General features: G+C 31.8%; 1 protein-coding gene across 2 annotated transcripts in view; it reads right to left on the reverse strand.

The window, feature by feature from the left end:
• LOC118203956 (sodium-dependent serotonin transporter-like) overlaps positions 1-16,299 on the reverse strand; it is a 161,419-nt gene that overhangs the window by 127,286 nt on the left and 17,834 nt on the right. The window contains exon 1 of one of the 2 annotated variants that reach the window (XM_085815680.1): positions 3,285-3,691. The exons of the other annotated variant lie outside the window; for it this stretch is intronic. Within the exon in view, the coding sequence (XP_085671806.1) occupies positions 3,285-3,519 (235 nt within the window). The 5' untranslated portion in view covers positions 3,520-3,691. Of the gene's footprint in view, positions 1-3,284; positions 3,692-16,299 lie in introns of those variants that run through there. 2 annotated transcript variants of the gene reach the window in all.

The following is a 16,299-nucleotide window of genomic DNA, read 5'->3' on the forward strand; positions in this document are numbered from 1 at the left end:
ATTTACTCTAATATGAGCATAGTCTGAACATTTAAGGTACAAATGGTATGTACTAAATATGGATACAACCATACTAATAAGCACAATTAACGGGAAAAAGATTCATTTCAACTAAATTTAAAATCAAACATGAATAAAAAAATCTGAAGGTTTTTCAGATTTTATATTACGCCAAAAAGGACGTTTTTGTAACGGGTTTTACCTTTATTTATTAAATATCATGTTCTTCGAGCTTAAACCACCTGAAATCCAATTTAACACCAATACCATAAAATATTTAAGAGTTGTATATCTTTAGAATTTTCGATAGGCAGTCTCGTGAGCTGGTGATAATTGTTTTTTCTGTACAGTGTTTCCATTGCTTGCTTTAAATCGTTGATTTTGTTAATCAAAAATTCTTTAAATTAAAGTTTTACAAAATATGAAGTAGAGAATAAAACAAATTCGAAATTCAAAATTCGAGCTTCCTAGTGCCCATGTTCGGGTGGAGGATTACGTTATTCGAAATTTGATGGATCTGGGTATCGTCATTTTTTCAGCATGCGCGAAAGCTACAGAAGAGAGACAGAAGACCGTCAATACAGCAATACAGCAACTGCGCCATCATTTAGACTTTCGGTTTGTCTGCTCTATTGATGGGTACTATCCACCACCTGCAGTTCAGCGGCATTTATTAAAATAATTTAATGTACATATTACGCTACAATTGGTTAAAGTACAAAACATAAGTAATTAGAAATGTTGAATACATAATATAAATTTCAACTTAGATAACTTTTAATATAAAATAATAAAATATAAATATAAAGTCTATGTAGTCGTCAACATATAAATTTATGGTTAAAGACCATATGTAGAAGTCCATATCTTGTAGAATGTTCATATGTAGAATATCCATACGTATAATGTCTATATGTAGTAAAATTAATAAAGTAATAAAATAAAAATATAATATAATAAAATAAAGTCTATGTGGAAGTCCGTATAATTATATGTAGAAGTCCATGTCTTGAAGAGAGTGAAAGAATGTCCATATGTAAAAGTCCATATCTTGTAGAAGTCCATATATGTGGAAGTCCTAGTTTAACAACGTTGTTAATTAGATCAGAATTTCCTTGTTCAATCATTTTTATGGAGCTTTTAAATTTTCACAGTTGATGGATAAATGGTTTATGATATTTTGAAGTTCATTGCGAAGTTGCTTTTTAGTGTTTGTCTAAACCACAGTTGTGCTGATGTTGTAGTAAATGGCTTGAGGTGGAGATCCTTTGTGATTTCGGAGTTAAAGAGGTAATGATCAAGAGTGCCAATGTGTCCGCAGATACATAGGTTTGAGTGATGAAGACCGAACCTGTTAAGATATTCTGGAAAAGGACCATGTGAAGTGAGAAAGATGGCGAGAAACCTACACACATTCATGCAGATTATTCATTATTTAATTTATTTAAATATAATACAGGGCGATAATTTGATGGCAACAATTTAAAAAGTGATACGCTGTATTACGCAAAATGCCGTTTTGAGACTAATAGCCCTTCAGAGCTAACGCTCCTTTGGGCCAAACAGAAAGCAAGTACTCATAAGTCAATAAGAAACAAAAACTAAGTAAAAAGAAATCCATTTATGTATTATAATGTAGAAAGAATATAGGTTTTTAATTACGCCCTATCAGTAGTTCTTTGTGGCATTAGTACTATCTGTCATCGGCACTTCATTTTTTTTTTTTTTTTAAATGTGAAGAAATAGTGTTTTTTTTTTTTTTTTTTTTTTTTTTTTAAAGATGAAGTGTATACGACAACTCAGCTATTTCCAATCTGTATTATCATCTCTGACCTAACACTGATCTTAAAAATTTTTATGTTTCTATTCTTAAACAACATTATGAAAATAATTTTTTTTTAAATTGTAATGTTTCGAAACGTTAGGTTTGGTTCATTTCAGTATTGCAGCTGCCTGCTTTTAAATGTTAACGCATGAAAATAATTCCAGTACAACTTGATTTAGATGCGCTCTAGGTAAGAAAATTAAGAACATTGCAAGAAAAATTTTAAATAATATTATGCCATGTCAACTCTTTCTCACCCTCGAGTTTTGTTTTAATAGCATAAGAGAACTGCAGATGTCAGGATTAACAGCGGCCCAGCTTATTTGGATGACTGGATTGCATTTTTTCCTAAAAGAATAAGTGCATATTTACTGCAATTGCAAGTATGAAGTCTTTTTTTTTTTTTTTTTATTTTGTCTTCGCATTAATTTCTTCATGGATTATAAAGATTACAAATTGAAAAGAGTTGTCCTTCCATAGAATAAAATACACAAATTATATTTCGATTTAAAAAATGCACTTTTTTCTCTTTGCTTAAGCATGCACCTACCTCATTCCACATATATCTTAAAACTAATATTATTATCACATTTATTATATTAAAAAATTTTAAAAATAAATTATTTCTTGTTTTATTAAAATAAAACGTATAACTAATTTTAATAAAATTTGAGCTAAAGTAGCACTTTTAATGAAATTAAAATAACAAATAAAAAAATAACTTCGTACCCCATAATTTTAAGTTCTCAGGCTTACAATTTATAATAAGTTTCTGATTCAAATGAAAAACAAATCGCGTAAATCAATAAGAAATTTATTTCATTAAATAAATTAATAACAAGGTCAATTTCACTTGATTTACAAAAAACAAGCGATTCGCATAAATGGAGCTATTTAGAAATCCGGATAACAACTTTACTATGCACACAATAGCTTAGAACATTATTTTAAATTATTCAGTTTTCCGAAGTTAAATATACAAAGAAAAAAAAATAAAAGCATCATTCTTAAAACACTGGGGATGTGAAATATTCATTGAACATTAAGTTCGGCATAATAATTTTTATATATGTATGCAATGCAAAAAAAGTATTTTTTTAATAAATTACAAATTAATGCAGCAAATTTCTATACAATAAGCAGGAACAGAATAATAATAAAAATAAGCTTTTTCCATTTTGAGAGCAATTGAACTAATTCAGGAAATTCCGAACTAATTCTCTAAAGTTATTAAACTAAGTCGGTATAACAAAAACAAGGGATTTCCCAAAATAAATTTTAAATTTTCGAATTCTGGTTGAAGCAGCATGTAATGTTACAGTGAACTATCTTTTTCAGCTCTATATCTTTAACTCTGAATGAGCTTTGAATATTTTGGGTCTTAAAAGGAGTACGATGATCCTGAATTTCCTATTAATTGTTACAGTGCAGGTAAGATTTGAAAAAGTCGTAAACTTACCGCCTCCGTTTCTGTAACAAATAAACGGGAATCTCCATACGTTTCCGAGGTCTACAGCAAATCCAATTACTGCAAGCAAAAATTCTGCTTTCTTGTCCCATGTTTCCCGGTCATCGTCGGTTTCTGTAAGAGCTGGAGGGGCGCAGGAACTCTCTGTAACAATCGAACTTCGAACTTCATCTCCTTGCAGTTCCGCTTTTACGGTGCACATCGGGTTCGAATTGCTTCCCTGCATGTCACCAAAGAAAAATTTCTTACACAAAGCAAATTTCTATTTTTTGCAGTTTTGTTCCAGCTATTTCAGAGTTAGTTTAACTTTTCCCGCGCAAAACGGGATGAGTGGGAAACAGAGGGGAAAGAAATTATGTCGCTGCGTTTCTTCAGTGTCATCTGTTGATTCTGCTAAGAAAATTCCGCACCGGCAGAGGGCGCTCTACTACTTGCAGCTGTAGCACAGCCACGGGAAAACTTTCCATGATAAAAAGTAAGTCGGTTAAGTTTCTCTTCCCAGTAAATAGCGAGAGAATAATTTAAAGGAAAAATAGACCGATCTTTTTTTGATGATACTTTTTTTTTTTTTTTTTTTCCCGAAAAACCTTTCTAACGCTGAAAATAGATAAAGCTTCTCAGGAAAAGAATTTATATTCAGTGTTGATTATTTTTGCTACCTATCACGCACGCTTTACATACAGGCTTGAATATTCCTTTTCGCTTAATTGATTCTGAAATTTTTCTAATGCAAATTATCGGTCTTATTTACTCTGAAAGAAGTTCATAAACGATTAAGATAATGCAATTATTTCTAAAAACATTTGGCCAGAATACCTTTTGTACATTCCAAATTGAATTTATAATCCTATCTGCTCAGAGAAACTAATATATTTTACAATGAAATTTATCAAAACTATTAAATAAATCAGCTGTCGCTTATAACACGTCCTAGGAAATGCTTATTATTATTATTAAATGACTAGATTTTGAATTTAGAGTTTCTTCAGTTTTTTTTTTTTTTTTTTTTTTTTTTTTTGTTAGGATTTTGCTTAATAGCACGTTACTATGAAAACTGTTTCTATTACTATTTTATAATTTGGTTTACTATCCGTTATTATGTCATTTCCATTTGTTAATTATTTCTATAATTGCAGTATTTCCATTAACTTAATACTGAGAACAAAACACTTAATTGATTTTTAAAACAATTATTTTAGCGAAAAAATCACGTATCATTGTTTATTATAAATAAATGTTTGAAGAAACTTCTTATTTCTTTAAAATGTATGGAAGCACTTGGGAAGCTTCGAAATTTAAAATAGTTAATTTCAAAACTCGTAGTAGTTACCTAGAATTTTTAAATGGTAATTCAAAGATTACATTTATGCATGTTCGTTGAAAATAAATTCCTTTGTGAAAGGACATTTATGAGTCATATTCTGCATCGAGAACATTTAAAGAAAACCTCTAAGGAATAGGTTTTATAAAATATTGACAATTTTTATCTTACTAGATGGTAGCAAATAAATTTGATTGGTAAATTATTTGAAGAACAAAGAATACGACATATGCAGTCTTGTAAATTGCGAAAAAGAAGCTATTTATAAAGACGAATTATTTGCTTTTACAGTGTCTCAAAAAAGTGATGGGAAACTTGTGCTTTACAAAAGGAAACTGCAATAAAATAAATTTTAAAAACATTAAAAATTTTTTGTGTTTGTGTTTCATACTTAAATTTAGTAACAATTATTACATAACATACATTTTCTCAAAATATTAAAATATTAATTTAATAAAAATACAATTGTTTAGAACGTAGCAGAAAATGGCTCACTTAAGTGATGGGACACTTACTTTTCCATCAAATATTTATCCAAAAATTTTACTTCTTAAAATGTTTTAGTATTTTGTTGGATTTCATTTTATTTTTAAAACGTGATTTAATCTTCTTGGGATGGATTCGACTAATTGTTTTGTGATTTCTGGAGTGATTTTACCCCATTCTTCTTGAAGCAATGATTTTAATTATTGTTTTGAAGAAATGGTGTGTTTGCGAACTCTTGATTCCAATTCTTGCCAAATATTCTCTATGGGATTTAAGTCCGGAGATTGTGGTGCTGTTTTTATTATTTCAGGACAGTTATACAGCAGCCAGAGTCTAACGTTCAAAGCAGTGTGCTTGGGGTCATTGTCTTGGTAGAATTTAAAATCGTCATTAAGGTTCAATTTTCGTGCTGAAGATTTCAAATTTTGATTTCAAATGTCAATATACTTGTACTGATCCATTATACTGTCAATAAAAACAAGAGTACCAAGTCCAGCGGACGACATACACCCCCATACCATAATTCCTCCTCCACCATGTTTTACTGTTGGCACCAAGTTCTGTTTGCGAAATTCTTCCCTGTGTTTTCTTCCCACCAAGATTCTACCGTCAGAACCAAATATATTAAATTTACTCTCATCAGCATAAATATTTGATGGAAAAGTAAGTGTCCCATCACTTATGTGAGCCATTTTTTGCTCCGTTCTAAACAATTGTATTCTTAATAAATTAATATTTTAATATTTAGAGAAAATGTATGTTATGTAATAATTGTTACTAAATTTAAGTATGAAACACACCCACAAAAAATTTTTACTGTTTTTTAAATTTATTTTAATACAGTTTCCTTTTGTAAAGCACAAGTGTCCCATCACTTTTTTGAGACACTGTATATATATATGCAGTAAGATCTTTTTCCCTTCTGAATTATTTAATTTTAAAAAGAATCCCAAGCTACTATCTATAGCAGGGATGGCCAAACTTCATGCCAGCAAGAGCCGCATACTAGGATTTAAAAAATTTGGAGAGCCGCATCTAAGTTTTTTTTCTAAAAGCCGAAATTTCGTATTTGCACCTTTTAAAAAAATCTGACATGGACACTCCATGACTTTCTTGTGGGGGCCTGTTAAATTATACATTTTTTGCTGCACTTCATTTAAACTTATTTGATTGAATTTCATTAGCGATTTATTTCCCATTCAATATTTCCATCGCGCTAAGCAAAGGAACTACAGAGATGGTTTGCGGAAAGAAACTGCATGCAATAAAATCAAATCTGAGAAAGAAAAATATGATTAATTTTAAATTATTATCAAATTTGTCTTTTGTGCTATTCTGTTGACCTGTACCTGATCTAACATGGTAATTCGCAGCAACCGAACTATTTGTCATTTCATCTGTTAATATAAAGATGAGAGTGCGTTAGACAGTTTGAAATCTATTAAATTATTACACTAACGAATATATGAATTAAACTACTACTTGATAAAGAAGCGTATTGTTGGATCATTTCTGTTTCGTACTGCAAGCGCGTCATATTTAAGGGGCTAGTTAACGTACTGCAAGCACGTCATATTTAAGGGGCTAAAGAAGCTCATGCAGCTCACGAGCGCAGTGAAGGGGGCCTGAGATCCTCATTTTGGCCATGCCTGACCTATAGGCTCCTTAGCTGTATATTATTATGTTAGTACCATCTTAATTATGGAACTACTGTTGACACATGGAATTTCTGAGAAGTGAAAGTTCCCTAAGTTAACTCAAATTGAAATTCATTTTATTTCAAATTTAAAAAACAAGTTTGTCGACCTTTAAATTTTCTATTTTAGCAATACATCGCAATGATTTCAAATATATTATTTTCAATAAGTGCTTAAAGTATTCAAAATTTTCAATAAGTGCCTACTGGCTTGATTATAAAGAGAAAAAGTATTAGTGTAATATTATAGAATAAGTTCTAACAGTTATGGTAATTTTCTAATAGTTATATTTTTAGTTTTTGCATTTTCGTGTTTCTGTCTTCTGATAGGGGGACCGGAAAGTAATGTCGCTTTCTTACATTAAATTCAAACGAATAAATTTGTAACAAACTTTTACTTTTAATCAATAAAATAATCACCCTCGTTATCAGCAACCTTTTGCCATCTATGCCGAGTTCATTCCCAGACCGATAAAAATCAATTGGTTTTTGAGTAAAATATCTCGAGGTGGCATTTTGGACATCATCCAAATTTTCAAATTTTTTGTCACTAAGAAAATGTTGTAGGGGTCGGAATAAATGGAAATCCGAGGATGCGATATCGGGCGAATATGGTGGGTGAGGGAAGTACCTCCCACCCCAATTCATTAATTTTTTCTAGTGTTCGTCTTGCACAGTGCGGTCTTGTATTGTCGTGTTGCAGAATGACGCCTTTTCCGTTGACAATCGCCAGATATTTTTCGATTAAAGATTGGTTCACTAGATCCAATTGTTCACAATTAACGTCTACATTAACAGTTTTTGCAGGTTTCAGCTATTCAAAATGAACAATTCCGCGAATACTCCATCAAACACCCAGAAGCGCCTTTTCGGGAGGTAAACCCTTTATAACCCCTATTAAAACTGCCTTTTGAGTTTTGGATTATCATATAGGACTTATTTTTTTATCTCCACTAATCAATCGATCAAAAAACGTTCTGTATGGTGCCCGTTGAGGCAATACGTTGCATCTGATGGATAGGTTGGCTTTGTTCTTTTCGGACAGATTATGGGGGACTTAAACACCTGCTTTGCTTATTTTTCCATTCTACTTTAAATGTTCTTGGATGGTCGACCAAGGTTGGTTAAGAGTGTTTGACATGGATTTGCTTCCACTTCTGCACTTATCATGTTATTGTCGACATGCGCAGAAACGACATTACTTTCCTGTTCCCCTATTATTATTTACTTGCGATAATATGTTCACTTTAGATGTTAAAGCAAATTTCAGTTATACGATAGATAACATTAAATATGCCGTTTCTTAACTGTAACTTAAATTGATTCCTAACAATTATTTACTGATCGAAAACTGATTGTTCTCTGTTGCCTAACAGACGGTGCAGTTTAACGAGAGTCAGAAAACTTCTGGTGATCTCATGGTTCGAGTATTGTGAATTTTAACAATTTTAGACCAGTTGTGTATATATAGAAAAGAATGATGCGCCAGGTAAAAATGAGTAAGTATTAAACAACGTAATATGGCGTCAAATACTCTTGTTTAATCTTTTCAGCTTATTTTATGTATCTCTTCTCAAGTTAGAGAATTCTTTACATGTTGTGATTTTTATTATATTAAGTTCGATCATAAGATATAGCTCAAAATGAAAACCATTTTAAATACCTTAAAATGATTTAAAACCAAGACACTCTCTGATAAACATCCAAAATGTCATAATTTTACATTAAAGTCCTCATACGACATTATGCAAAAAGTTAAAACAATTGGTCGATTCGATTCCTGTTGGTTAAGAAAGCTAAATTTGCGAAAAATGGCGGAAATACTCACAACCATCAATTGATAACCTTTAGTCTTTCAATAACTTACATTAAATCTATAAAATATTTTACCTCTCATAAAATGTTAATTTCTGCGTTAAAGGAAATGGGAGACGTATTACGTGCAAAATGAAATTTCAAAAGAAAGTACTACGATATTCATCTGCATAATATTAAAATCACGCGTATGATTGTTGTTAAATATTACTTGTATTCTAAAAATTAGTTAAAGACAGTATTTTACAGCCAGAAAATCTGATGGTGAACATGCATAAATCTTTCTTAGAAAGCATATAAGAATTCCATTTTTAATGCATTGCTGGCAATTCCAGCAAAGAACACTTTGCTTTTAATTGAATATAGCTCTAGTGTTCTTGAAGCTTCCCAATGCTAGACCTCTTAGCCTATTTTGATTTCAACGTAAGATGCAGGTTGTTTCTCGCAACTGCAATTCGTCTGTATTAAAAATTTTAAAAAAATTATAATAAAGCTTTTTTTACTCTGCAGATACTGCCATTTATAGTTTTCTTTACTTTATAATTCATTTGTACTGTTATGTACTTTAGAAAAATATTTTGACGCTTTTCGGTTCATACCATTTTCGTAATAAAAAATAAACTTATGGAATTTAAATATGTTTGGGTTAAATTCGTTGTTCAGGCTTATATTGTTATATGACTTGTTTAACAATTGTTGCTGTATTGTATATTGTTATATGACTGCTTTAGTTTTACTTGATTTTCAAAATTCAGCACTCAAGGAAGAGTTGGTTTCAAAATGCTTACATGATTTCATGGTTTTGTCTTACTTTAAACCTTTCATACCCCATTCCAGAAATGGGTATTGAACACTACATGACACTGCGTTATAAACTGATCGTTTTCCTCAGACTTCAGCATACCGAAATATTTGCTGAATCACAGTCACTTTGATAGCTCTGTAACGGCTGTCCAAGAGAATTTCAAAGACGTTACGATCTCTGTAGAAAGTTTAAATTCATCTGCGCGGTCTTCCACAGGTCGCAGTGTTCGAGCTGTGAGATGACAGGCTGGCTGTGACATTGCAAAAGAAATAATGCATTCACTTACGGCTCCACTTGATATTACAAGAATCATAATTTCCCGACCGGTGTCAATGGATTTTAGCCATCTACACTATGTCTGTCACCAAAGCCTCTCGTTTCGGATGCTGATGGACCAATGATCCTGTTGCTCGTCTGATATAATTCCAACTGTAGCGAATCAGATTACGTAAAATACAACCTAAAAGTTAAGAGGGCTTGACTAATCATGTCTGCAAACTGGTTTAGACAAGGCAAGAACTCATAATGCTCTTAAACTCTCAACTAGAGAGGCTCTTGCAGCTAGCAAGATTCTCACATAATGAGGACAATAACTTACAATAATCATTTCAATGCCTTCAATGTTATTATGTATGGTTAATAAAATTTCTCCAGATTGATATTAAATGTATTTTAATCGTATATGCAGTAAGAAATGTGCAATCTTAACAAAGCAACCAACATCAGTTACCACTTGGTGTCGCGTCATCAGAGTAGCGTACTGTCCGTCATCCCAATTCCTTTCACGTGTAGCTGCCATCTTTGGATTGCGTATGCAAGTCTCACTAACGCGATTCATCGTTTTCTCTGATACGTGTGGTCACTCAGGACTATTCCCCTCGCACAGACAAGTAATTTCCTCAAATTTCTTGTTCTAGTACATAGGTAGATTATCCTATAGCGGCTGTTTAGTATATCGGGTTCTAAAATGAAGCAGTACAACAACGGCTATGTTTGTGTATTCCAGAACACAAAAAGTTTTTTATGCATAATTAGCGGCCGTATTGCTCGACTAGCGACAAGAGTGCTTAGGTGATAGAGACGTCACAAAAACAGACGAAAAGAGATCATGTTCCTGAAATGTTCCCACCTTTCTGTCACAACTCCATATCAGTTTTTAAATGAAAATATTGATTTCAAAACGAGTTTCTTCTCTAGAAAGATAGGATCCTATCTTCCCAAGAATCTGATGGGAAAAACTTATTATATTGATTTTGTATTCCTTAGAACTAAAGTTCTTGAACATTTGCCAGAAATACTTAGTTTAAATTTATTTTGAATATCGAAGAAAGTAGTAATTCTTGAGAAAGGATTATAGAACAAGTTACCACAATGTGTAGCTGTGAGAATGAAATGAAAAGTAAGTGTTTAACATTGAAGCAAAACATGATTCCATATAATTAGTTATATTATATTGATTCTATAATTAGTCAATTAGTAATTTAATTTGAAAATTAAATTTGATGAATTATGAACATTATTATGACTTCAACTCGTACAAGATCGAAAACTGCTCATAGTTGTGTTGTTCTCTAAGAAAATGGTAGAAATATTATCAATACTTTTTTGATGGAAGAGGAAAGGGGCTGTAAGTTGTAAGGAATTTTGTTGGTGTAGAGGGATTCGCTGTAGAAACAGCCATATTATATAAAGAGTAGCACTGAGAAATACCTTTTAGCTGCTATAAATACTAGTTTTGTAATGAAGATATTAGAGTGATACCTCAGTTCACAAATTTCATTCGTTCCTGAAAGCCATCATCCGAAATTATTTTTCCAACATAATTTATGTAAAATGGAGTAATCCATTCCTGTACCACTGAGGAATACTTATTTAAACTTAATAGCAGTGTTTTGTGCATGTTAAATGTAAGTTTATGTTTTCTGAACTTGCCAACATATGACGGTGATGTTTATTTGTAAAAGAAACTGTGATGTCATATTTTGTGTATATGTGGTATTTCGTCTTTGACATTCGTGAATAAATGTTTGCATAGAATAACGTTCTCTATTACCTTAAATTCTATCCAGCCTGATTCATTAAAGACTTAATTTAATAGAATACATTTAATACATTTTTTTCATGGTGCCTTCTTGCCGGGATTATTACGAATCGAGAAACACCTTGATACGGTCACTTCCTTCAACAAATGAAGTTCTCAAATCCAGCATCCAGCCCATAAATTCTTTTTTTTTTTTTTTTTTTTGTATTAGCGTCGACTTGGAGTCCCAAGGTAGTTTTCTTTCCACATCCTTTGCAACAACAATTTGGGAATCCTTTGCAACAACATTATAAGCAGGGCATAATGAACCAATAGGACCGAATACCTTATGAGTGACCGAAAAAATTATTTTTTCCGATAAAGTTTCAAATTTATAGCTGTCTAACCAGTCCAGATTTATCATCAGCATATCTTTTTTATCTCACAAAAGTCTTAGTACAATAGTAAACGGTTTAGGATCATTACCGTGGTTGTACTCCCAACCTCTCAAGTTTTCTTCACTTCTCACATGAGACATCTCAATGAAGGATAATATAGCACATTTATTATTTAAGTCTGTTACTAAATTGCAAACGTAGAAACACGAAAGAAGAATCTTAACACAATCTTAATTATATCGGACATCATTCAAATATCTTTGCTCCCAAAAGCAGAAGGCTGCTCTTTACCCCGAAGACCAATCTGCTGTGTTGCATTACCTTAAATTCCTTAAAGTCGCTATCCTTTCAGCAGAAGAATCTTAAATAGTTTAGTTCCTCCCGTCAAACGTTCACTGGCCTTTTCAATATCTACAAGAACACCATATTTAATTCCCTAAATTTGAAAAGGAGACTTAGAATGAGTTCTAATAACCTGGGATCAAATTCTAGACACTGGTTGAAAGATGAGCACCCAATTTGCCTGGCAGATGCATCGAACACGGGATGTATTTTTGTAGTTCCATGTTTCTTGACTATAGGTGTGTGAAAAGGAAAGTGGTAGTGGGAAACATATTCATCTATGACATCATGTATTATTCCCAATTCAATTCATTGTTTAAAGAAATCATTATAGGAATCAAGGACTTTTTCTGAATTTAGCTTTTTAGTTGAGGCTTCCGTCTTCTTATCGCTATATCTTTGTTGACGGGTTGAGGCAAATGATAGTCTTTCCATGGAAAAGTAACTTCTTACCTCTCATCACCCTTAATTCTTAGAGTCTCTTGAAATCATTTATTCGCAAGAAATTCCTTTTCTTTTCTTGATTTTACCTTGACTGGATCGAATATTTCTGAAATGTCTAAAGAAAAATGATCATAAATATTGGCATCTTTCACAAACATGCTTACAATCGTCATCGCCGTATTTTCCCCTTCAGCATTCATTGGTGTTTTTGGTGTTTTTCCAACCAGTGTCGAGCCCAGGTAAGTTTCTATGGCTACAATAACACAAAAAGTATTCTTTTTCTCGCGGTGAAACGTCGGACAGCCATATCTGTACCAATTAAAAGATCAATAGGCTCTGTTGAATGTCATAAAATAGTATATTCATGGATATTTTAGACAGAAAATATAGCATCACAAATTCTATCTTGCACATAAATACCAAATAATACGAACAAAATTCTTGTCTATGCTCTTTAGCTTAATTTTGTAGATATTGTGTAAATTTGCAGGTGTTCGTTTCCTTACCAGAAGGAATTTCATTGGCTCGGGCTGACTTCGTCAAACAAGTGAGCGTAAGCAACAACAGAGTATTTTTGGAAAAGGTTTTATAAAGAATATTTGCTAGAATTAAGATCAGTCATGTTTTCAAAACCTCCAAAAACATTCTTCGCGTTTAAAAGTAAGGATGTTGTACTTGAAGATAATGTAAAACGCTTTAACTAGAAGTTAGTTGGGGTTAAAGACTTTTTTTTTTTGCAAGAGATGGTAGAATTAGATCTTGTGATATTCAGATGTATCAGGGTCTCGTTAGACGACCAACTGAAAGACTTTATAATCTTGAAATTTAGTAAAATTGATGTATCCGTTTAAGGATGCATGAGGGGGGGGAACTGTTAAATATAAGTTTATGATTATGCTTTCTAAGCTTAATAGATGGCAGTAGTGTTTCTTCGTAAAAGAAACCAGATGTAAAACTTTATTTGTAAAAGATGTCATATTTGTATATATGTAGTAGTTCGTGTTACGTGAACAAATGCTGCATAGAATAACGCTCTCTGTTTATTATCTAAAATTCAATCCAGTCTGTATTATTAAATACTTCTACATTTTCTTTAGTGTAAAAGCTCATAACCAAAAACGATGGAAATTACTAAATCGAAGATAAAAGATTAAGTATATTGTAAAAAAGATAAAATGCCGAAAATTTATTTTAATTCTACAATACCTATATAAAAGCAGAGTAGATGAAATAAGTGAAAAATGATGGGGAAGACGTTATTGTTTAGATGAGAAATTCCATTCAATAAAATCAGCAGATAATTGTTAACGAGGCATTTTTTTAACCTTTCCTTTGTGTCTAAGAGCACTTCTACTCTGACTGAAACTCTCTGGACTTCTTTCACTCAAACTTTATACAAAGTGATTTGTTGTTACCTAAGTTTCAAACTGTTTCTTTATGCTGTAGCTTACTACTACTGTGTCAGGGTAATATTATTACATGAAAACTTTGCAACTTGCCCCATTTTACAAAAATTTCTCGAATGAAAGAAATATGATCATTTTTAGTTCCATTCTGTTCCTCTGAAGATATTTTCTTCACCATCGCCTTTCGCTGCTACATCTCTTGTTGTTAATTCTTGTTGAGTTCATGTGATTCCTCTGTGTATTCATTGTTAACTTCCAAGCTTAAGGCCTAAAGAAACAATACATTAGATAAAAAAACAAAACAAAAAGCTCTTTGTCAAACCCTTCAGAATCTTTTAATCTGGTCATGATATCCTCCAGACGTAATTCATAGTCCTGTAAATTATCTGCTGCCAAATTTTGGTGCTGAGAGTTATGTAACGAAAACTATTAAAATTATATTTAAGGAAGTCCCTGCGTGTTAATTTTGTAGCACATGTTACTTCAGATTATCTGTGAATATCGTTTATTGTTGACACGAGTATTCGCGACTGGAGGTCACCTTTATCTGGAGGTTATTCAATGCGATTTTCTTTCAGATAATTTGTTCGTGATCCGGGAAGGTTGCCCTTCATTTCAAGTATTTTACTTAGCACATAAAATACTAGGCATTATTCTCATGATGCACTTTTCAACTCGTTGCCAAATGTTATTTTCCTCTAAAAAAATAACATTTCCGTAGAACCAATTATTGATATCTGTTCACTCTCACAAAAGAATTGTAGCAACCTAATGTGTAATGGCTTTGTATACTTTAAGCTAACTCTTTTTTTAAATTTGACAGCATAGTAACCAATACTACAATACGTAGCAATATAGAATTTTCTAAGAACTTTTTTAAAAACCGGTTGTCGAAATATCTGTTCTTCCACACAAATTAGGACTATTAAATCGTTGTTTTGAGAGATGGTATATTTTTAACAAACTGTTTAGTATGCATTATTGGTAGAAGAATAACTAACTATAAATGTAAAGGGCGAAAAGAGTTGCGAATACAAGCGTTTTTATTATTATTATTGGTCCTTAAATTTATTCTTTTTAAAATGCACGGATTTTCTATATTTTTCTAAATTGATTGTTTCTAAAAATCGAATTATTAGAACCAATGATTTATTTCGTCGAATTTTCATTACCAATTAATTTTTTCTGTCATAGTTATATCAAGAATTATGTCTGTCAATTTTTATATATTTTATTCCTTTTTAATTATTAAGAATTTGTGTTTCATGATTAAATGGAGAGGGAACGGAAATTGTACTTTGAATATAATTTCCTTCTATTCTGGTAATGCATTTCTGTCATTCATGAAAACTTTTTGTAGTAATGATTATTAAAAAATTATTAACTACTATTTTGAGAAATTTTCAGCTGCATTTTATAAATTAAAACATACTGTAAGGAAAAAAACTGCTTCTAAAAAATAACTGTTATCCGTTTTTCTTTCATTTTTCATAACTTATCGTCACATAATTTGGTGGAAACATTGTATAAGCGCAGTGGGTGATTGTATCAGTTTGCTGTGTCTAGATTTACGCGCGATGCATTTATGCAAATAGAAGTAATAAATGCGCCATATAAAACAATGTTTCAGGAGTCCATGAGTGTTAATTTTGTAGCACATGTTATTTCAAATCAAGTTTGAATATCGCTTATTAATAAGAATTCTTGTGCATGCTCTTATCGTTATGTAAAAGCATACACAACATGAGAAAAATATTTTGATTTTTGTCAAAACTTTTTGTTGATTTCGAGGATGACTGACTGAGGCCCATTTTTCTTCAAAAGAAAAAAAATGAAGGAAGCTTTCAACCGCTTTCGAGACCGATACGTTTTTTACATAATATCTACTGCAACCTAAAAGGTTTCCTGGTTTAACATTTTATATTGAAGTATGTGTGTTTCTACCACGGATCACTACAAACTAAGCAGGCGACTTGAAACAAACTTATCTGCTATCATTTAATCACTAAGGAAAAGCATTTATTGCTTAAGCAAATGCAAGTAAGTTTTTGAGTGATAAACCGATGTATGCCGTGAAACGACAAGTGGCCGACCTTTCAATGTAAGAAACCATTAGTAGTAGAATGATGCACACAGGTGAACCACTGTGATTATCGAATGACATAGAATAATACGAGATAGATTTCTGCAAGGCACATAGACAATGAAAAATATAAAACAAACTGTTATTTCTCAAATGGGAAGAATACGTTAAATCTTCTAAAATCATTCAC

Source organism: Stegodyphus dumicola, chromosome 1 (genome assembly GCF_044657685.1).
Source record: "Stegodyphus dumicola isolate Sdum_Otavi_A_Nest chromosome 1, ASM4465768v1".
NCBI lineage: Eukaryota > Metazoa > Arthropoda > Arachnida > Araneae > Eresidae > Stegodyphus > Stegodyphus dumicola.